General features: G+C 36.5%; 1 protein-coding gene across 4 annotated transcripts; it reads left to right on the top strand.

Moving 5' to 3' along the window:
• The first annotated feature begins 560 nt into the window (after positions 1-560).
• On the top strand, positions 561-22,618 carry pip4k2ab (phosphatidylinositol-5-phosphate 4-kinase, type II, alpha b). 4 transcript variants are annotated; one of them, XM_079379589.1, is made up of 12 exons: positions 619-1,509; positions 8,493-8,590; positions 8,710-8,806; positions 13,311-13,463; positions 13,548-13,694; positions 14,021-14,059; positions 15,645-15,740; positions 16,973-17,086; positions 17,279-17,531; positions 19,797-19,900; positions 19,979-20,094; positions 22,164-22,616. In XM_079379589.1, the coding sequence occupies exons 1-11, from the start codon at positions 1,366-1,368 to the stop codon at positions 20,057-20,059; spliced, it is 1,326 nt and encodes a 441-aa protein (XP_079235715.1). In that variant the 5' UTR covers positions 619-1,365; the 3' UTR covers positions 20,060-20,094; positions 22,164-22,616. The 4 variants fall into 4 exon arrangements, with proteins under 4 accessions (XP_079235717.1, XP_079235715.1, XP_079235714.1 ...); XM_079379591.1 differs by lacking the exon at positions 15,645-15,740 and having other exon boundaries at positions 561-1,509; positions 22,164-22,618; XM_079379588.1 differs by having other exon boundaries at positions 19,979-22,616.
• The last annotated feature ends 656 nt before the right edge of the window (positions 22,619-23,274 follow it).

The following is a 23,274-nucleotide window of genomic DNA, read 5'->3' on the forward strand; positions in this document are numbered from 1 at the left end:
CCTCGATGCGCAATCAGGTTAAATTATTCTGTAAGCAAAAGTGTCCGATAACAAAATTAGTGAGATAATTATGTGATCTTAACATGTCTGCCCCCATGAGACGACCCGCTTCATAAACCTTTTATTAGGATACCGATATGTCTTCATCTCATAGAAGTGTACAACATATTTCTCAAAAGTGCAATTAATTCGTGTAAAATCTGTTTATGTATAAATAAAAATGCAACTTTAATAAGTGTGTGTGTGGGGGTGGGGATCATGAGCGCGGCTTTAAGAAATCTAATACAGGCTGAATTGTGATTAAATGTGGTCTGCCTAACATTTTTGTGAAAGGCCTGTAGCTAAGTCTGCATGAAATACAAGCTACCCCAGAAAAAAATATAACGTGCATATTTGAGGTTTTAGATTTGCATTATAATCCTACAATAATTTTGATTATCCACGCTTTTTACGCCGCAGGTAAGTGGTAGCATATAGAATTAATTGGTTTGACGTCCTCGGCGACATTTCTTCTGCGTGGACTTGGTTTTGCACAGGGTTAGACTGTTGATGTCTTGTCTAGACAGCTTTATAGAGATGTCGAGATGAGTGAACCAGTAGGACTACTTGGATTTCATCATGCTGTAGCCGTATCAACCCGAGAGTGGCGCGAGGCCAATAGCGTTACGCGAAACACAAGATTTATGTGTCAACGTGCTGATCTGAGCTAAAGCAGAGCTGTCAGAGAGGCAGTGAAGCCTGGTCCAGCTGCTGCATACAGCTTCAGATGCCTGCTCTTCGTCGGGGCTAGACTTCAGCAGCACAGTAGTCGTTTCCTTTTAGTATTTTGCCTGTTTTTAATTAGTTACGTTCGCACTGAGAGATTCGTAAATGGTCGTCCAAAAATAACGCTTGTTAACGGGGTTTCGCCGCGATTTAAATGAGGCGACACACCTTTTTATAGCGAGATGGTGTACAATCTCTGAATTTGTGCATCTGTTTACTTTTTATTACATTTCACGATGAACACGGATATCATTCGGTTGAGCTTCTGGGATGCTTTGCCGGGCGAGCTTAAGATTTAGTTTGCAAAGCTGTGTGTGTGAATGAGTTGGTAGCGCACACATCCAGCCAACTGTAACCTTCAAGCTAACGTCAATGACAGCTAGCAGTTAGCTGGTGGGAGTTGGTGGATAGCGGGATTTCTGAGTTCTCCATCGCTCGTCAGCTGCGCGTTTGCAGAGGGATGCGTGAACGCCATGCATTAAATAACGAAAGGGACAAATTGCATGTCGAGATCCGGCCGGGCGCTGCTGATTCCGAACAGCTCGTGTCAAGACATCGCCATAGAGAGGGATTTCATTCATCCGAGCCTGCTCGCTAAACATGGCCTCTGCAGCCAGCAACCTTGCTGCAGCCATCGCCAGCAAAACCAAGACCAAGAAGAAACATTTCGTGTCTCAGAAGGTGAAGCTGTTTCGGGCCAGCGACCCGCTGCTCAGCGTCTTGATGTGGGGAGTGAACCACTCGGTAAGGGTCCAGTTATCTTACAGGTTTATAACAGCTGCGAGGCTCAGCGTGAGCGGATTGAAGGCACGTGTGACAGTTTTCTTGCGGCTTCTTGATCCCTCATTAAACTAGCATTTCCTTCATTCTGCGACTGGAAACAGCAGAGGTGTTTGTCCACGCGCGACACGATCAGTAATCGATCTCCAGACATGGGACAAAACATGCCACTTCGGTTTTAAACAGGCAACATTAACACTTGTTCTCAAATGATTCAGTCATTAATATTTATGTTAAATCTAAGAACAAAAAGCAGATATATAATGTACTAATAGTAAAGATAGGAGGAAAACATAAGCACAATTATTCTTAAAATTAAAATACAATTCTCATATTCTTTATAAGTATATCTCTAACATTTTTATTGCTTAAACTCAAATTCAGCTTTCATTTTTAAGGCCCTTTTACATATTTCACCTGTTATGAGATCTCACGGCCATAATATGATCAACTCTGTCACTTGAATTGTAAATAAATTACGATTTTTAGGTAATTTTCCTCATTTTAAGTAGGTTATGTTGTAAAACCAGCAAAACAAAATGGCTACTGTAATATGTGTGATATGCAGATTGTTATTATGTCATTAACACCTTACATTTTCACATCACATTACATTTTGAAAATTCAACAGATGGTGCTGAAAATCAGTTTGAAAGCATCCTGTGGTGTCAGTTGATTAATTATTTTACGTGAATGCTTTATTTGTCAATATTTATATTTCATTTGACACATTATTTATGTATCTGGTGGTGTTGATCCATATTGAGTTATAAGAAAGGAAAAATATGGAAGAAGCAGGAGATTACAATCAAATGTGGGTGAATAATTATGATTAATCCGATAGAATCATCCAAAAGAATTTCTTGAAAAATAAATGTTTGTTTTTCAGTTTTGTGGCATGTTTTGTCCCAGTCCTCAAGAATCAGTGAAATGATTGTGTCAAGCAAGCAAAGTGAGTGTTAGCTCAGATGAGAGGCTCTGGCACACAGTCGTGATTGTTGAAGACGCTGAATGACTAACTATACAGGCTTCTGTGCAGGCAGCATTTAGATCCCTAATTCCTCATCCATTGCCAGCACTTAATGCCTCAACAATGCTCGTTTATTTCTCAGTTACCTAGTGAACTCATAATAAACAGATTTTTATATTTATATCCTTTTCTATTCTCATCATTAATTGCAAGAAAAAAGTTTTAGTATTTTTTTCCTATGATTAACTCCAACTGTAGGACTAAATATGTGTGTTTTAAATCGGAAACAACATGACACGTTTAAAGAGTGCTTCTCCTTTGGGAATGGAAGATTTCCAGGTATCTGACAAACGTTTAATTGGTCTCCTGGGAATCTGAACAGTGTCTTGGAGCCTTGTGCTGCTCTTGTAATGCACATGCATGAAAAGATGCATTAAAACTATTATTTGTAACCTCTGTGTTGTGAGGAGGTGCAAACTCTACTGTATAATTATTCATTTACACATTGAACTCAAGATATCAAAACCTCATTGTTTTTGTGGATTCTGTAGGACTCTCAGATACCACTGGAAATAATCTAAATTTCATGTACATGTCTTTTTGTTAGTTTATTAATTTATGGCATCATTCAAATACCATAGAATCACATGGGAATGTCATATTATCCAGGAAATGATAACTGGATAATGATGATGTTCATAATCACTTTTATTCTTTGGTGGCATCTAAATGTCTGAATTGCTTTGTTGGCCGTATAACCCATCCTCAAACAAGACTCTTATGTAGGACTCTTGTAGACGCTGATATTTGATATTAAGACTTTGTAGGCCATTGCACTGGATTAATTATCTTTAAACTTGCAACATCCAGTGTTTAAGGTCAAACAGTTTCAGGCAATACCCTTTTAAAAAAAAAAAAAAGTGAAATTTACGGTAAAATACCAGCACCTGTGGTCGCCAGAATTTTATTGTAAAAAATATGGTAGCAGCATTTTAGATTTTACAGACTTAACTTAAATATACTGATAGTAACTGATATAATGTTAAAATACCAACCTACTGAAGTACTAATATCTGTTTTGAACAGATTGTAATGTGAGGAAGTCACATGATGAATCAAAACTCATCACAAATAGCTCTTCCACAACCTGAGAAGAGAAATATGTATATATACGGTGCACGGTGTCATTCACACAAATATTAAACACTGTCATGGTAACACAATATAAGTAACACAACATTAATTTAACAACATCGTATGTAAGATACACAACTGATAAAAAAGAAGAATGATTTGTTCTTTTTCACTTTCAAAAAGCCGTAACAGTATTTGACTGAAAAATTACATTGAATTTAATTACAGTTATTCATCGTATAAAGTTTGAAAACTTACTTTTAACAAATTAACATGTTTTTACTGTAGCATTTTTACAGCTTTTTACTGTTAAAATCATGATCATTTTATACAGTGTATTTTTTGAGTAACTTCATGCTTCACTAACTCATATGTACTCATATGTATATGAGTCTCTGACAGAGTCAAATTTGGTGAAAGAGTTGTGTCGTCTGTCAACAGTATATGAGTTAAGAAGGAATACTTTGCAAATGCATCTCCTCTGAGTATAGTAAAACACAAGCCAGCATCCCAGTTTTGAAATGGAGAGGTTGTTTGAATGGCCTTCTGATTTATTTTCTCACCAGGCCTAGAGCCTGTGTGTGTGTGTGCACCTGGTATTCATCACGTCCTGGGGACCAAATGTCCCCACAAGGATAGTAATGCCAGTAAATCTTAATCTTGTGGGGACATTTTTTGGTCCCCATGAGGAAACAAGCTTATAAATCATACAGCATAAAGTTTTTTGAAAATCTAAAAATGCAGCATGTTTCCTGTGAGGGCTAAGTTTAGGTGTAGGGTTGGTGTAGGGCAATAGCACATAAAGATTGTACAGTATAAAAACCATTACGCCTATGGGATGTCCCCATAAAACATGGAAACCCAACATGTGTGTGTGTGTGTGTGTGTGTGTGTGTGTAAAGACATAGATTGTCAATTTTTGGCGTGAAGGACTTTTTCGTTCAGTTGTTTTCTCTCAGTCATTGTGTTTTTGTAGAATAGCATCACTAAACCCCAAGACGAATCAGTGTTGCCTGCAGGTTTATGCTCCCAAATATCATTAGCACATTCTTCCCATCCATCCTTCGTGTTTTACTTTATTGACGCTATATGACAATGAGATCTTTTGACCTCATAAATGTAGTGTTCAGGAATATCGCCTGTGGGTTTAGCCTATTTTTATCATTTAGGCCAATACAGCCCCTCCTTTGAGCGCATATATATCCACACCGTCTTGTGTATTCATGATACCTGTCTATGTCTTTCATACTTCTTTAAGATTCATCTCATCTCTTCTCTCTCATCTAATCCACACCCCTCCTTTCCTCTTCTCCCCTTTTAAATGTTTTATCCTCTCATTCAGCACTGAGTCAGATGAGCTTTTTCATGTTGATTACATAAGAGTCTCGGAGGTATAACTTAAGTCTGAGGTGAAGGACATAAAGGCCTCTTCCATTGTGGCAGGAACTAATGGCCAGAATGAGAAATTGCCTTAACTAGAGCCCAAAACCCCTCCATACACACTCAGCCAGTCTCACAAGGCTCACATAAGGAACGACACTGTCTGTTGCCCTTGATGTGAATTTGTAGTAGCGCTGTGTTATGTAAAGCGGGTGATAAGCCGTATGTGCTGACAGATATTAGTCTGTTGAGAAAACAGGCTTTAGTAATGGAATTATTTTAGCTCTGATTTGAAATGCAATGAAAAGAAGTATGAAATCGCTTGTAATGTTAATGGTGCGCATGTTCTAGAGTGGCTTTCAGAAAACACATGGCCTACTCTGCCAGAAAAGCCTCTGGTTGCTTGCTTGATTAATCTCAATGGCTTTATCCAAATGAAATTGTATGTTGATTATGTAACTGAGTGTACAGGGGTGGGGGTCAAGAGCCAACATGCCACATACTATCTATATGTGGATGTAATTACATCAACACACTCTCGCTGTACTATTTATATTTATCACGTCACAGTTAGGGCTGCAACTAACGATTATTTTGATAATCGATTAGTTGGCCGATTATTCTTTCGATTAATCGATTAATCGGATTAAAAAAATATTGACCAAAAAAAACACTATTCCACATTCTGCCCAATGTCCTTCAAACAAACGTGACAACTGAATGCTATGAAAACATACAGTGCTTAATTTATTAGACCACTTATCATAATAAAGAGAAAACATATTTTAGAAATTTGTCAAAAATTTGTTTAAATTTAAAAATGTTATTGTCATTTATTGGACATAATAATAAAAAATGGCCTCATAACAGCTTGCATTCTTGCTGGTATTGTTTATGTACTTTTTGACTGCAATTGGGTATCGCGAAAAAAAAAATACTCAAATAAAAAATACAAAAAAAAAATAAGTGCTCTGGTTTTCTTTCATAGATAACAGCAATAATGATATTATAGCATTAAAAATAGCCTACTACTGTTACTAAAGAGCTTACACATATTGGAGTACTAACCAGTACAGAAAGCCGAAAAATTATTTTGGTTATCACCAATACTGTTACTTTAGAGCAGCAGTGGCACAAACCTTACATAAACACATTGTTAAAAAACTTACATAAATTTGTTAAGCATTGTAAAAACTGAATATAGTTTAAACCTCTATTAAAAATTAAAATAATAAAGATAATAATAAAGACGAATAAAAACACAAACTCAGTGTTAACCAACAGGTAAGAGTAATGTTCTGCAGGAACTACTTTGATCACAGTCACCTCGTCATTTCTTTATCCTGTAAAAGGCCGTTATGGAGCGTCTCATTACACGCTGTTATCCCTTTACAGTTCCTACTCTCATAAAATATTTTAATTTATTTTAAACCTTAAATTAACTTTCAACAACAGATAATTCAGCACAATGGATATGTTTGCGCTGAAAAGCCTATTAATTGTCTCCCTCTCTACTGTGTCCTGTCCGTCTGACGCGCGTGCGCGCGCCCGCCGCACCGGCGCTCATTCGGTATTTTAAACTTAACACAGACTGTCAGGACGGACCTTTATGCAAAAATGGAAATGCTCGCGTGAATTTGTGGCATTTATAGATAAGGATATGACCGTAAACGGAACGTTTTTGCGCTGAGGACGCACACGCATCTGTCAAAGCGCCTGACAGGGCAAGCCATTACTCTTATGCATTAACTTAAAGCTTAAAATAAAGAATTATCATGTTTTGGGCAGCTTGGATCACGTGCTTCTCCGGCAGAATCTCATTCTGTTTCCTCCACTATTTTTAGATGCATTTTGTCCATAGAAATGCATTATTCAGTGCCGTAATTTGACTAACCACCTGAAGTTGGACGTGCACTGTGGGCAGACCCGATTAATCGATAATGTGAATCGTTGTCGATGATTTTCATAATCGATAATAATCGATTTTATCGATTAGTTGTTGCAGCCCTAGTCACAGTTCTTATTGCCAATTTTATTTTTTTATTAGCATTAAGGGAAAAATTATCATGCATACACTGTGCTTTCAAGTGGAATGTCTAGTTTTAAATGCTTAATGTTAACTTTATTTATATATATTTTATAGTATTTAGTTATGGAACAATTAATGGAACAATTATATATATATATATATATATATATATATATATATATATATAATTTTACATATCTTAATATTTAACATGCATGTATATATTATCAATAAATGTAAAAAAGTATAATTATTATATACGGTAATATATTATTCAATTTATTATTTGTTAATGTGGCATATTTATATGGCTTTTTCTAATATATATGCATGTACGGTATTATTAAAACATGCACACACACATTAAATATTTTTATATATAAAATTGTATTGTGTATTTACAATATATGTATTTAAATATAAATATGATATAAATTGATGATAAATTATGTGGTATAATATGATAAGCTATCATTATTATTAAAATTTATCATTAAATTCATACCAAAAAATTCAATACAGTTTTACTCTGAATCGCGTGGGACATACATTGTAAGTGTGTGTGTGTGTGTGTGTGTGTGTGTGTTTGCGTCAGACAAGCTCAGGCTGGTTGACCGTGATTTGTCCTTTCCCATTTTCAGCTGCTGCTGTTTCAGTGCTGCTCTCAGTGAACCTGCTGCCCTCTCCCCCAGTCTTGCAGTTGCTTTCTTTTTTATCTCTTTGTAGACTACTGTTTGGCTTAGTTTTAAATCACAAAGCATAGCCTTCTTTACTGAAATGCTTCTTAATCGACAAGAGGACACGGCCTGATGCAGCAGGGACAGATGGAGGCACAGGAAGATGCACAAAAATAACTCTCTGCACACACACAACACGTCATTGTGTGTGTGTGTGTTGTGTGTGTGTCTGTGTTCAAGTGATGGAACAGGAGTGTCAAATAGCCAGGTTGGATTCCACCATGTAGGACAAACGGACATGTGCACCAAAATCTGGTTGGTTATCCTTGGATAAGTAGGCACCTTTCTCAGTCAAACAACTGACTTGTGTTTAAGTGTAGTCATGCATGTGCTATTGCCACGAAAGACCACTTGTCATGTACTGAATTATTTAAAACGATAAAAAGGAAGTGAACAGTCCGGCCAATAAGTAATGCTTACTCTGTTGGTGCAGACGGCTCTGTTTTTCACTGCTGCTGTTGTTAGTGAAAGGAAGTTGTTTCTTGGCAGCGGTCCATCAGTGCAGCACATTTTGAGGAATGGCCCCTGTACTGCAGATAGTTCTCGGTAAATAAGAAAACGCTCTGATTTATTCATTTGGAGGTCCAGAAGTCTCCTGTACAACAGATATAAAGCTATTTTAGATATGGCTCAGCTGTTCAAATTATTTTGTAATCTGGCATTATTTAATAATTTTCTCCCTGTTATTTTCTTCCAGATAAATGAACTCAGTCACATCCAGATTCCTGTTATGCTGATGCCTGATGACTTCAAAGCCAACTCAAAGATCAAGGTGGACAACCACCTCTTCAACAAGTAAGAAAAACTGACTCCAGTTTTTTTTCCTCAACTTTATGTGATAATTTTGCTATGTATGTGCTCATTGCTTTGCTTTTGTGAGTTATCAGCTTTTGCACCTTTTTCTGCTTCCAAAGAGAGAACATGCCAAGCCATTTCAAGTTTAAGGAGTACTGTCCTCTAGTCTTCCGCAATCTGAGGGAGCGGTTCTCCATTGATGATCAGGAATATCAGGTACATAAGTGCTTAAGTAAGTGGTCAAGTGCTTGTCCAGTGCATGTCCACTGCATGTCAGATGGTCCTTAGCTTCTATGCCGTGCGTTACAATAGTTTATACTACGGGGCTGTTGAATCCTTGAATCTGATTGGCTGATGAACGTTCTAAGGTGTGCAGTTATTTACAGGGAAACACATGCCTAAAGTTGTTCCAGGCAGGTCTTGACCACATTACATGTCCATATCATTTCACTAAATGATTCCATTTATTTCAAAGGGCCTTACAGCCTACAACAGCAAAATAACCAAAACCCACAATGACACTGACCAAGCAAGTAAATATAGTAAAGAAAAAAATAAATTTTACCATGCACAGAAAGCACATACTCTCTTTCTCCCACTCAAACGTATACACGCATATCTATGCACACACATACAGTACGGGCACACACTTGTTGTCAGTGCTGCTCTGTATAAGTGGTTTTATTAGTGAAATAGTTTAGCAACTTAAAAGTTGCATGACATTTATCATAAGCGAGGTAAAAACAGCGCTGTTCTTGAAACAGATAAACTTACAGTTTCGCTAATATTAGAGACGTTGCTGCCGAACACTATTGAGAGACTTAAGTAATTTACATACTCTTAATCTCTCTCTCTCTCTCTCTCTATAATTACTTCATTATTAACTGCCTTTGTCTGCTATCAACGGCTCAGGCCACTGTTACTCTGGTCTAAAATGATGTTTTGGAATTGGCAACAGAGGCGTGGGTTGAAATGCGTAAGAAGCTAATCCTACACACAAGCATTTTAAGGACAAAAACCTAACGAATGTCTTGAAATACAACATATAAACAATATTTGAGGTGTAACTGTAGTATAAGCAGAATAAGTGACTCTGGTCTGATGAATTATTAGAAACTAATGCTTTGCCTCGTTTGGCCATTTGCCAGCATTGACAGGTTAAAGCTGGATATGATGTTTAGAGGGAAATATTTGACTGGAAGGGTAAAAATGACAGTTATTTTCATCAGTTACAGCTTGTTAGATCTAGCATTCTGCCTGCTTTGAATCAGACAGAGAGATGAAATAGTGCTGTAAGATCACATTTATTTGAATGAATTTATTATTTGAATTAGTTATCTAGAGTGAGAAAGAAGTTGCGTGTGTGAATTACCTGTGTTTCCACGTCTCTCTCTACAAACAATTAAGCTTTAGTTGAATTACTTGAACAATTGAATTACTTTACTTGTGTTTAGTTACCTCCTTGCTGAGAAATATAATGTAGCGATACAGTATCAAAGCTATTTTATTAATAAAAGTCATGGGAAGGCCTGACAACAAGTTTATGTGCTCCTGAATGTTTCAGTTTGTGCGCAGTGTGTGTGTGTGTGTGTGTGAAATGAAATCAGCATATTTAATATTGAACATGATTAAACTAGGAACTAGGGCTGCACAATATTGGAAAAAACTCAAATTGCGATATTTTGTTTATTTATTGCTATATGAAGAAAAAATCACCAGATGACTTGAATAGGTCTATTTGGGGGGGGGGGGGGGGGGGGGGGATTATGATTGGGGTGATTTTTGTAGGAATAATAAACAAATTACAAGCATAAATAAATATAATAGAACAAAAATACAAATGAAATAAACAGTGCTTTATATTTTTCAGTTAAGTCTAATCGTATTCAGGTACAGAAATTGAAGAATCAAATGTAAAATACCACTGCATAGTCTTCACTGTATAAATCAAATCTAATAAATCTGTGTTAAAGCTACAAAAGTGATTTATCTCTGTGTGTTTTGTTTGTTTAACATCCGTGACACAGAATGCAACAGGAATATTAAACTCCTGTGAACCAATATACTGTTACACATCCATTTTCTTTCTCAATTGTTTATCTTCACGTAAGCCATAAGCAACTGTGTTTACAAGGATACTTGCAAAGACATGCATTTTGACATAATTTTGCGCATATGTGTCATTTCAGGCACATAGATGCGAAAGTGAACGGAATTCAGTGTTCACGTGCATCTACGTGGCTCTCACCGTGTGTACACCTGACACACATAATGCGATAAAATAATATAGAACCCATTATAATCAGTGATGCTGTCTCACTGGATGCGGCGCGATGCAACACGACAAATCCCCGACAGTAAACTGATGCCCCGTGCTATTTATGACATACTGACACAAAGTTCAAATGATTCGCAAAGGTTGCTATATAACGATCAGTGTATTAAACATTGCACATCTTGCGATATGACGATGACGGATGCGCACATCGCAATATCGATGCTGAAACAAAATATTGCGCAGCCCTACTTGGAACTACCTGTGCGTTAAACAGTTTTAATGCACACCTGCCAGCCAATCATAATCGAGTATTCTAACAGACTATGGCATAAGGGGTTGTATCATATATTGAGGTCATTTTTTATTTTATCATTATTATATTTTGTTTATTTATTTTTTCACAATGTTAGTTTTTTGTCCCCAGAATGGTTACATTTAAGTTTTTATTTTCTTCATTCTTCAAATGTGAAATGAGCAGCAGTGTGGGCCCACATCGATTGCAAGTTTGTCATGTCCAATATCATTTTTTTACTGCCTCATCCTTCAATAAGCCTCTTTGCAAAGTCTGCAGTGCACCATGACACATTCACTCTGAGATGTGCTGCACAAATGTGAAGTTTAAGGTCTGAAAGTAACATTCACTGCTGGAATCTGTCAGATGTTGTTGATTCAATTTTGAAAATTGTTGAAACCACATTTAATTCTAAATGGTGGTAAAAAGGTTAACAGAATATGTATACATTAACATTGAAATTTAGTTGAAGACAAAACGTTGAAAATCTATATGAAAAGTAACGTTGAAATGACATTTGTTGATTTATTTTGTAAAATTGAAACTTGAACCGTTATTCAACCTTGATCCATTCACCTGGAAATAAATGTTTATTACTCATGATATGACCTCTTTAAAATGAAGCATTTGTGGTTCTCAGTTCATATATAGAGGTTTTATAAGTAAACTGCAATAATATCAGGTTTTAGTTTCTACAGCCATCATCAGATCTTTCAGGGTCAGATCAAGTTAAATGCCATGTGTTGAAAATACTGTATTGAATTTGGCTCATTTCCCAGAATACTTCAATACTACACTTACACTACTGTTGACCCAGCGCTGGGATTGTAGGAATCAGCATTTAAGTTTCATTGAAGTGAAAGTGCAGGGTATTTATGTAGGAATTTTTGCATTGTGCACTGTGTTTGAATGTCTTCAGGTGACTTCAGTAAAACATCTTCAAATCAATAAACAATAAACCGATATGAATATCAACAAGAGTGGTTCTCAGTTGGTGGGTCATCATAACCAAAAAATAATGGCTTATGTGGCCTGTTCTGAGAAAGGGACAGTAAGGGGGAAAACAATGCTAATGCAGCTAACCAAGAAATTGTGCACAGGTAGAATAGCAAAATAGGCTTCTAAAGGCCCGTTCACACCAAGCACGATAACTATAAAGAAAGCAATTCTCAATTCTCCATATTAAAGAATAGCAGATTCCACACCACATAACGATAAAGGCACAGAAACGATATTGTTGGAATCACTTTCAGAATGATTTTTTTTCCAGCTGATGAACGATACAAACATTGGCATCCAATCAGAATCCATCTTGCTATAAGGAGCTGAAGAATTTAAAGCGGCAGATGCGCATGCGCTTAGACTAAACAGACGATATCGTTCGCTGGTGTGGGCGCTGATATCGTTATCGTTCTTGGTGTGAACAGGGCTTAATAGTCATGAGAAAAATCTTGGCATATCTGCAAAACCATGCACAAGGTAAAAAATAAATAAAATATTTTTTTTTGCATATTGTTCGGCCTGTTGCAGTTCATTGTATTATTATATTATATTTCAGATTTTTCTTATAATTTTCAGATTTGTTGATAATCTTGACAGTTTGATCAATTCTTGGAATTCAAATCTGGAATCCTAAAGCAAAACCAATTGAGAACCACTCATTTTACTAAATAATTTTTTGTCAGAAATTTGGAGCAGCTTTTAACATTGTACCCACTCAGTACAACGGCAACACAGAGTGTGTCTATTGCAGTGAACCGCAGAGAACCTTGCATTTTTGGCAGCTATACTAAAGATGGCATCCAAAGCACAGGCAGTAACGCAGCTGTGCTTTTGCTGGTTGAATAATGCCATTTTAATGCATACCCACTGACTCCTGTCTTTCTGCACAGGGCAGTAACTGCCACACGTTCTTTCTCATTTTTCCCATTGCCATAGAAGAGGATGTTTTGCCATCCAAATGAGCAAAATCTGCCAGTTTGTGATGAGGTTCAATAAAAGAAGTAGCCAGACAGTACAGTCTGGCATTCCAGGCTGACTGCAGACTGCAGTCTAGGAGAAGTGCCAGTAGCTTTTCACCGTTTTATTGGAGCTGTTTAGTGCAAGCCTGGCAGTGTGAAATCCTTCACTGTTCTTTCCTCCCGTGGCAGAACTCTCTGACACGCAGGGCCCCAATTCCCAGTGATGCTCAGGGCCGTAGTGGAGCTCGTTTCCACACTTCGTACAACAAGAGGTATGCCATCAAGATCATCACCAGCGAGGACGTGGCCGAGATGCACAACATTTTGAAAAAGTACCACCAGGTAGAGGGAGCATCTGTTTCTTTGTTGATCTTACGACGACGCTCACAAGCTGTGAAGTGAATCTTTTGTATTTGCCCACTTTAGTATATAGTCGAGTGCCATGGAAACACGCTGCTCCCTCAGTTTCTGGGCATGTATCGCCTCACAGTGGATGGAGATGAGACCTACATGATCGTCACTCGCAATGTCTTCAGTCACCGGCTGCCTGTTTACAAAAAATATGACCTGAAGGTGAGTACAGTTCTAGTTTGACGAGCCTGTCTCGTCTATAGTATAATGAAAATGAATAGATGGGGGTCCATAAAATGTATTCTATTTCAAGACTTTTGAGGCATATAATAGCTTTAACTCATTATTCACAAAAAATCATGACATCCACCCTAGTTTTCCCTGTTACGTCCAATCTAGTTCATGAATCATGAGGAAAGTAGTGATGTCTGATTCATGAACAAATGATTCTTTTGAATTAGGTCTTAAATTGTTTTAAATGTGTCACTGAAGCAAGTAAAATAACTTCAGAAAAGTCATGGTTTAATGACAATAAATGTTTTTTTTAGGGATCCACAGTGGCAAGAGAGGCTAGCGACAAAGAAAAGGTAAACTCTCCCTAATTTTTTTTATTATATGAAGAAGGAATAGAATTTTTGAAAAGGGGGTGAACTTCTGTGCTAAAAATGTTCCAGTGTATTATTACATAAGTGTTCAAAAAATAAACTCACATTTGCATGTTGAATGTATTGCATGTCTGCAAGTTTGAAAATTGTGTAAGAAAAAAACATTATAATCACAGTTATAACATCATTTTCCTTTCCATGTGTGCTGTATATTAATAAACTCCCAAAATAAAATTCTCCTGTGTGAAAGATCCCATTTTCTACTCCATTCCTTGGGGGAAAAAAACTCTCTGTGCTCCTTTTCTGTTCAGTGTTTGCTTGATTTAATTTGCTTCAGAGTCCTGAGAAGAATGAAAATAATTGGATTAATTTAAACCTAAGAACCGTAGTGTCTCTGTATATTGTGATACCCTATTGTTTTACACTGCAATTTAAGTGCAATGATCTCTGAATGTAAAGAGATGGTAAAAGAAACCACTGTAAATAATAGATTAGAGATTGAGTGCTTGTCTTCAGGACTTGTTGGATTACATGTTTTTACATTGAATTACTGTGGAAACTATATAAAAACATTCTGTACATTAATAAAAGGCTAATGAGTTGCAGTTTATACTTGTGTATAGGATCCACTCGCATAAGGCAAACCTGATCTTGTTTTTTGTTTCATATCTGTGTACATATGGAGGGCATGTGAATGATGTGCATGTATGTGTATATATATATATATATATATTTCTATATGCATGTTAGTCTTTCTGGCATGTTAAATTGTTTCTTCGATTACTTTCTCTTCCATTGAGATTTTATATCTACATTCTAATGCTGTATATGATACTCTCAAAATATTGGCAAATATGAACTGATGTATATTTGTAATTATGTGTCATATACAGACTAGATTTGTTGTCATTCACTGTATTTGATGTAATATTTCCTTTGCTTCTCTACTGTGATTTCCTTAAAGGGATAGTTCTCCCAAAATGAAAAGCTGTCAAGTTCAAGTTGTTCCAAACCTGTGTGAATTTCTTTCTTCTGCTAAACACAAAAGAAGATATTTTGAAGAATGTGGGTAACCACACAGTTTCTGGTACCCACTGACTCCCATAGTACTTTTTTCCATATAATGGAAGTCAGTGGGAATCAACAACTGTTTGGTTGCCAACATACTTCAAAATATCTCCTTTTGTGTTCAGCAGAAGAAAGAAGCTCCTAAAGGTTTGGATCAACTTGAGGGCGAGTAAATTTTCATTGAGTGAATTATCCCATTGACATTCTCCCGTGATATTTTGTGTCTTCACTTGTTTACTGTAACAGCCATGTTATCAGTCAACTTTATATCACTCTGTACTTTTGGTGTGTTTTCATTTGATGCATGTATGTGAGATATTTCCATCTTTTTAATTCTTCCATTTTCTCCTTAAGGCTTTACACCTTTGCTTTATGAAATGAAGTTAAAAATGACTAAGAAAACAAGTTCTCAAAGTTATGTAGAAAGCTCTCGTCTCTTACCTCCACACACTGATTTTTGGGTGAAGCTGCTTGCATTTGACGCTCCTTTTCCCTGCAGCCACGTCCACCTGAGGAGGCTCCGTCCAAATCACGCATGAGCCAAAAGCTACAAACCATCCGGATTGCCACACGCTTTTACTGCGCCATAAGACACGTAAGGACACGACAGCAAAGAACTGTCCCATATTGCTCTGTTCTTCTTCAACATGCTTTACCCCGCATTTTGCCTCAGGAAATCACCGTTCCCTCTGGATCCCACAAGGGACTGTAAACCCAAGCCCAGGGCTGGTGCTTTAAGTTCCTAACTTCCTGTTCCAGAAATAAAGCGGTGACTTCTTCGACAATCTCTGCTGGAATTTGTGAAAAGAACTGGAATGCTAGTGCGTCAGCATTTAAGTGTTCTGCTGATCCATATAGGTTTTATATATACCTTCATATGTCCATCTGCATGTTCTGTTAGTTTGATTGAAGGCTCAGGAATCAAATGTTGAATAGGTCATAAAAGGTCAAAACATTTTATATATATATATATATATATTGATGTTTCTTGGAGAGACCAATGTAGATTTTTTTTTTCAGTTCTTCTACAGGACTTCACAAAGATAAATTACTTGGTTATTTAGCTAAATAATGTTTTCTTTATTTGATGTTTTATAAATGTCTGAAATATTTAATGCACTGCAAATCTAACACATGAAATTCAGATCAATGTATTAAAGGGATATTTCAGCCAAAAAGGAAAATATCGTCTTTTGGGTTCCACAGAAAAAGGAAAGTCTTACAGATTTGGAACAACGTGAGAGAAAATAAAAACTTTTTTTTTTTTCATTTTTGGGTGAACTATCCCTTTTATCTTGGCACTAGCTGCTGTAGGCTTTGGTTTGGAATTGCCGATGTTTGTGGAAGTAGGCATTTAGGAAATAAGCCTTGGTTTAATCATTGTAATTATTTGAATGCTGTAATTGTCTGTTGGCTCTAATCGTGAAATTGAAATCACACCCCGTTGCTCTGAGTATCCACAGGAGGCAGTCTGCTTTATATTACACTCCACTGCTTCTGTGATCTGCTATTGTTAAGTTCACTTAGTGAAGTCTCAGATGTTCATTTGTTGTGTGAGCAGATCATAAGTGTACCAGATCAAAACTTTTTTCACCCCTAAAGATTATTTTTTAGATGGTGAATTTTAGTGTGATATAACAGAAAGTTGACAAAAAACAAGAAATGCATCATTTAAATGTTTGAATTTTGTAGTCAAATTAAAGTAAATTTTATTTTATTTTATTTATTGCTGCTGAAACAATTTCACTGCTGAGCAAACTGAAAGTTTCAATTTTCACATGTTGCTGTTGATGAACTTTTAACACTATTTCCCAATGTGAATAACAGACCAAGGAGCTTCCAACTTACAAAGACAATGACTTCATCAACGACGGCCAGAAAATCTACATCGATGAGGAGAACAAGAAAATGTTCCTGGAGAAACTGAAGAATGACGTAGAGGTCTGTGTGCATTATTCATCATGTTCTTTACTGCTTTCGTCCTGTTCACTTGCTTTGTTTAATGTAATTGGCTCATTAAACTCTTATCTAAACACTCATTCGTCCTAATCACCCCTCTGCGTCATTAAACTGTGTCTAATTAAAAAGACAATGAATGTTTCATGCTTAATCCCTTGGAAAATGTGTTTCCAGTTCCTGGCCCAGCTGAAGCTGATGGACTACAGTCTGCTGGTGGGGATCCATGATGTGGAGCGAGGGGAGCAGGAACAGCCCGAGGAGGAGAGTGAAGACAACGACGCTGGAGAGGAGGAGGGGACGGAAAGTGACGGAGGGGCCACTGGTTCCCCACCAGACAGCCCCAGTAACACACTAGACAGCAATAGACCTCTGGGCCCGGGAGAGTTTGATCCCGCCATTGACGTATATGCCATCAAGAGCCATGAAAGTGAGTCGTTTTCCAGCTAGAATTAAGTTAAACAGAGACCCATAGACATCACCAGACTCTTGGTCTCATCCTTTGAAAGAAATACTTTCCCCAGCCTTTAATGCAGCCAATTCCAATTGTTGCTTGTTTTGGGGAGTTTCTGCCTTTACTCTCCTCTTCAGCTGGTGAAGTTCAAGTTCAATCAGATTTAAATCTGGAGATTGTCTTGGGCAATCTAAGACTTTCCATTTCTTTGCCCTTATAAATTCCTTGACTGAACTGGCAGGGTGTTTTGGGTCATTGTCCTGATGCAATATGAAGCACTTCCCAATTAATCTCGTGGCATTTTTCTTGAATATTGGTAGGCTAGACCCTTCCAAATTTATTCTGCTACTGTCATCATACATTAAGTCATCAGTAAAGTTGAGAGGGCCTGTTCCAGAGGCATCCATGCATGTCCATGCCATGACACCACCTCCACCATGTTTACAGATGAGGCTGTATGCTTGGGATCATTTGCAGTTCCACATTTTTGCTTTCCCATCACTTAGATAAAGGTTCATCTTTGTCTCATTGGTCCATAAACACAGTTCCAAAACTCTTCTGCCAAACCTTTGTGCTTTTTTGCAAACTCTAATCTTGTCTTTCTATTTTTGGTGCTGGTCAGAGGTTTGCATCTTGCTGTGTAGCATCTGTAATTCTGTGTCAATGTCTCCTGAGGACAGCAGATTGTCAGAGCATCACCCCAGCTTTCTGGAAGTTGTTGGTGATTTTACAGACACGTCTTTTAGGGTTCATTTTCACAGCTTTTGATTTGTCTGTCATCAACTACTGTTTTTTTCTCAGCCGATCAGGTCGTTGTTGGTTGCTGGTGTTTTCCAAACTCTTGTTTTCTCCATGTCTTTTGTTTTTGCTATAGCTCTAATTAACTTCCTCTTTTCTTTTAGCATCCGAATTGCTTGCTTTTCTCTCAAAGTCAGCTCCCTCATCTTCATCCTGGTTTGTGTGTGTCATCATCGAATGCAAGATTCAGAATACAGAAGTAGTGGATATAACTGATACGACACATTCCCTGATTTTAATATTTGAAGAATTAATGCAACAGGACACAGCTGATCACTTAGAAAGACCCGTGAGGCAACTGTTCCAATACATATGCTCACATCAGATAGGGGCATGAAACTCGAAAAGTGCTGAACTTAGCTGGTAAAACATCTATATGTTGAATCACCCAATAATAAAATGTGACCTTCTGTAGTTTTGTCTCATATTCATCTTTTAATATTTGCAAATGTCTTGACTCCACAGCCAACAGAGCAATTTTGTCTTTACTGTTCCAATACTTTTGGAGGGCACTGTGTGTGTGTGTGTGTGTGTGTGTATATATATATATATATATATATATATATATATATATATATATATATATATATATATATATATATATATATATATATATACTAGAAATATTTATAAATGCTATATTTTAGGTAACACTTTACAATAAGGTTCCATTTGTTAACATTAGTTAACTATAGTAGTTAACATAAAATAACAATGAAAATACATATAAAGCATTAAATGGAACCTTATTTTTTCTTTCCTTTTCTTTCTTTTTTGTCTTTACAAAAAGAAATATGCAGCAAGCTGGAAATAATACAGTTGTAATGCAATTCATAAATGTTTTTTAACTTTTTTTTATAAATATTTGTTCATTAAATGTTACATTGTCATTTTTCTTTACAAAAACAAAAAAAGTAACAATCTTGAAAGTATACAGCTGTAATGCAACTCCCAAATTTTATAAATGCTTTTTTATATTTACTAGAAATATTCAATCATTAAACGTTACATTTTCCTGCTTTTTTCATTACAAAAATAAAATATGCAACAAGCTAAAAAAAAATTACACAGCTGTAAAGCAACTCATAAATTAATAAACACACTTCTGCAGGAAAATGATGCATAACATTACTGACTGATTTGTAGTTTTTAACATGTCACTAATGCTTTCAAGGCTGTCACAAGGAATTTTTGCACATTTTTAAAACTTTATCCATGTTATCCAGCTAAACTGGTGACAAGTCAGCAGTATTTACAACAACAATGTTAAATGCATTTCAGTTTGCAAGGCATATAAATGGATGCACAAGGTCAGTAGATTAAATTAAAGTTAAATATTCAGCACAGGCAGTGCAGCACTGTGCCAAAAAGCAAGTAACAGTTCTGTCTCACTTTATTTCAGTTGTATCTTGCTTAATAACAGTAGTGCATTCTACCTTTCAGATGCTCCTAAAAAAGAAATCTACTTCATGGCGGTGATTGACATTCTCACTCCATATGATGCCAAGAAGAAAGCAGCCCACGCAGCAAAGACTGTCAAACATGGGGTGAGAGTCCAATATGTCATAAAAATAGTATTAAATTAGTCCTCAGTTTACATTTTTTTTGGCTCTCTCTTTCTCCAGGCAGGGGCTGAGATCTCAACGGTCAACCCCGAGCAATATTCAAAGCGGTTTTATGATTTCATTACCACCATTCTGTCCTAACTGCTGCCTGAGGCTGGAGTGAGGCGGAGTAACAGGTGGTCACATATGAGCTCATATCCTGGGAGAGGTTTTGCTGTGGGTAACAGATCCAGTGTCTCTCTCCTACTTGTCACAGGATCGCGTCTGAGATCTGTCAAGATCTTTTTTTTTTTGTTTACAAATTGTTTACTTTTTCTCCTCTGTTGGATTTTTCGGTAGGTTTATGGCTCCATGTGGTTGATAAAGCTTACATGTGATATAGTCATGCATATATAGCGTTCTGTACCTTTGTGTTAGATATTGTTGATTGAGAAACCGAGTGATGTTGTTTGTGCCCAGCTACGTGGTATGATTACCATACTGGAATTCTCAAAGTTGCTTATATATTTATTGTCCTCATGTTCTTTAGGGAGAAAAATTAATTGTTCTCAAAGGAATAGTTTACCCAAAAATTTGACTTTGCTGAAAACGTATTCACCCTCAGACATTCCAAGATGTAATTGAGTTTGTTTCTTCATATGAACTGATTTGGAGAAATGTAGCACTACATCAGTTGCTCACCAATGCATCCTCGGCAGTGAATGGGTGCCGTCAGAATGAGAGCTGATAAAAACATCATAATAATCCACAAGTAATCCACACAACTCCAGCTGATCGATTAATGTCTTGTGAAGCAAAAAGATGCATGTTTGTAATAAACAAATTCATCAAGGCATTTTTAACAGATTATGATTGGACTCTCTTTCTGACGGCACCCATTCACTGCAGAGTTGGTGAGCAAGTGATGTAATTCTCCAAATCTGTTTTGACAAACTCATCTACATCTCGGATGGCCTGAGACAGAGTACATTTTCATCAAATTTATTTTTTTTATTTTTAAGTGAACTATTCCTTTTAATTAAAAAGTCCAGTTTTAAATAACTAAAATATAGTTCAATTTATAAAATAAATTTAGCCCTGAACAAATATGACCAGAGTCGGAATAAAAAAAAGTCAAACAAAAGTGTTTATTGCACTTTAGCTGCAGACAGTAATCAAATCTGTTTACAAAGCGTTTGTAACATTAGAAAAGAATGCAACTTCAGGCTCAATTACTGCATCTATAATTAAGATCCTATCAGCAAATTGGATTTAGATGATCTGCCTGTTGTGCATTGTAAAGTCTTGCACAGGAGCTCAATATTTGCAATTGGCTCCGATAATAATGTTTAGTATAACGCAACTGTTTTTGCACATGATGTAATGCACCAAAACGTTTATGCAAATGATTCCAGTTTTACCACTGACTCGCGGAGGGTCATGCAATAGTAGTGATTCGTAGAACGTGTTAAGCACCTAATGGGTTACATGTGCGTTGCCACTTTTGTATCCCTAGTGAAGGAACAAAACATTGCCTGTTTTATGTTGTTTAGCTCATGATTAGGGAACATCATATTAAAATCGAAGCATATTTTGTACCTCCTTTTTTTTTTACAGTAATATTTAGCAAGTTTACAGTGGGCCGTTCTCTTGAGAATGCAGTTGTGCTGGCGCTATATAGATGCTTGAATCTGCGTATAGTGTTTCAGCTGCACTGTAAAGAGCGAGAGAATGCTGCCTCTTACTGTTGATATCTCTCTCTCTCATTATTGTTGAAACTTTGTGATCCCAGAGACCTTTAGTATTATAAAAAATATATAGATATTGTGATATGTCTTCTTCTGAAATATCGTTTGCAAAGTAATCCTAAATATATTACTGTATGTGTTGACATATATACACTGTGCGAGGGTGTGCCTTTTTTACTCTGAATTATTTAATTTTGTATTTGAATCATTTTTTAAAAAGAGACGTTTGAAAAATGTTATTTTCTAAAAAGGGAAAGGTGAATAGGACAAATCCTAAGGTGGTTTTGCTGTTCCTGTGTAGATGTGTAAATATGCAAGTGTATTATGTGTTTGCAATATTATGACAATGTTGCAGTCCTAACGGTACAAAAACGTAAAGATTTTCCTGAAATGATTAATTACACTACATTGTTGTTATAATTGAAGTCGTCTTTTATTAACATTTTTTGAGGCTCGGTGTGTTGCTGTATTTCGATTTCTGTCCTATCAGTTACTAATTAGATAATAAGCAATGTCAGTTCTTGTTTTTAGGACAGTTTCCGGTGGAAGAGGCAAGAGGCTTCATGAACACACACACCCCTGACTTTGAATTTGATGTCTGTACAGCACACGTGAATCTCAAAGAAGCCACTTCTATGAGCTTTTGGGGGAAAAGGACTTCACTTTGTCTCAAATTGTATAGAGTTATGATCTCGTGTGTTGTAATTTGTAAACTTGCTTCCATGTTGATGGTACAGTGTGAGTTTGATACTTTAATGTTTGAGGAAGAGAAAAAAGCGTTGAAAGAAATGTGAGCCCTTTTAAATATGCTGTCAAAGGAAGATATTATCGGTTGTCAGCCTACTTGTCATAACTGTTATCTACGTCATGAAAATGTGCAGCTCTTGTGTGTATGTGCTGTAGGCCTAAAATATTTAAAAGCACTCTGTCCCATAAGCATTGCTCAATAAACCGATGCATTGCTCCGCTTGATTAATGGTTGTAATATTTATACATTATGGCAAAATCTTACTTTCAAAAATGTAAAGTGCTTCCCCTAAAAGGTTTACATTTGGATGCGTTCATCATTAAATCACCATATGGATAAACAAAATAATGGTTTATCAAATTGAAATTTAGCTAGCTTTTTTTTTTAATTGGAACAGATTTTGAGTTTCAAAATATAATGAAGACTCACAAAGGCAAAAATTTGTAAATATAGTGATGATCAGAGCATGTTGTAATATTTATTTTAAACTATAAGGCCTAATATTACTATGCATATCTTAACCTAACCTGCAAGTTACAGTGTATATAGTAGAGGTGCGTTACATGCTTACAACCAGAAGAGGGCGCGTCGTGCTGCCGTGAAGTTACATGACAATCAGTATAGGCCAGAATCCACAAAACCGTTTATGTGAGGCGCATATTTTAGGCGTGGTAATTTTTAATTAACCTTGTTGTATTAATATGAAAGATTTTGCGCAGTTATTTCTATATCTTGACTTTGTAGACCTTTGTAGTGCCATTAATTAATGAAGAAGAACCTTTGAACTGCTCCGCCTAAAAATGATTCTTCATTTGACATTATTGTTTGCGTTTTCATATGGTAGGCTACTTCTATTTAGGTTCAAACCATTTTCCTTTAGC

Source organism: Barbus barbus, assembly GCF_936440315.1.
Source record: "Barbus barbus genome assembly, chromosome: 26".
Lineage (NCBI taxonomy): Eukaryota > Metazoa > Chordata > Actinopteri > Cypriniformes > Cyprinidae > Barbus > Barbus barbus.

Bases quoted from the DNA above. Each gene is read 5' to 3' on its own strand.
- pip4k2ab (XM_079379588.1), top strand. From the start codon at position 1,366: ATGGCCTCTGCAGCCAGCAACCTTGCTGCAGCCATCGCCAGCAAAACC. The intron at 13,464-13,547 runs GTAGAGGGAGCA...TGCCCACTTTAG, and splicing joins TTTTGAAAAAGTACCACCAG to TATATAGTCGAGTGCCATGG. The intron at 14,060-15,644 runs GTAAACTCTCCC...TTTTCCCTGCAG, and splicing joins AGGCTAGCGACAAAGAAAAG to CCACGTCCACCTGAGGAGGC.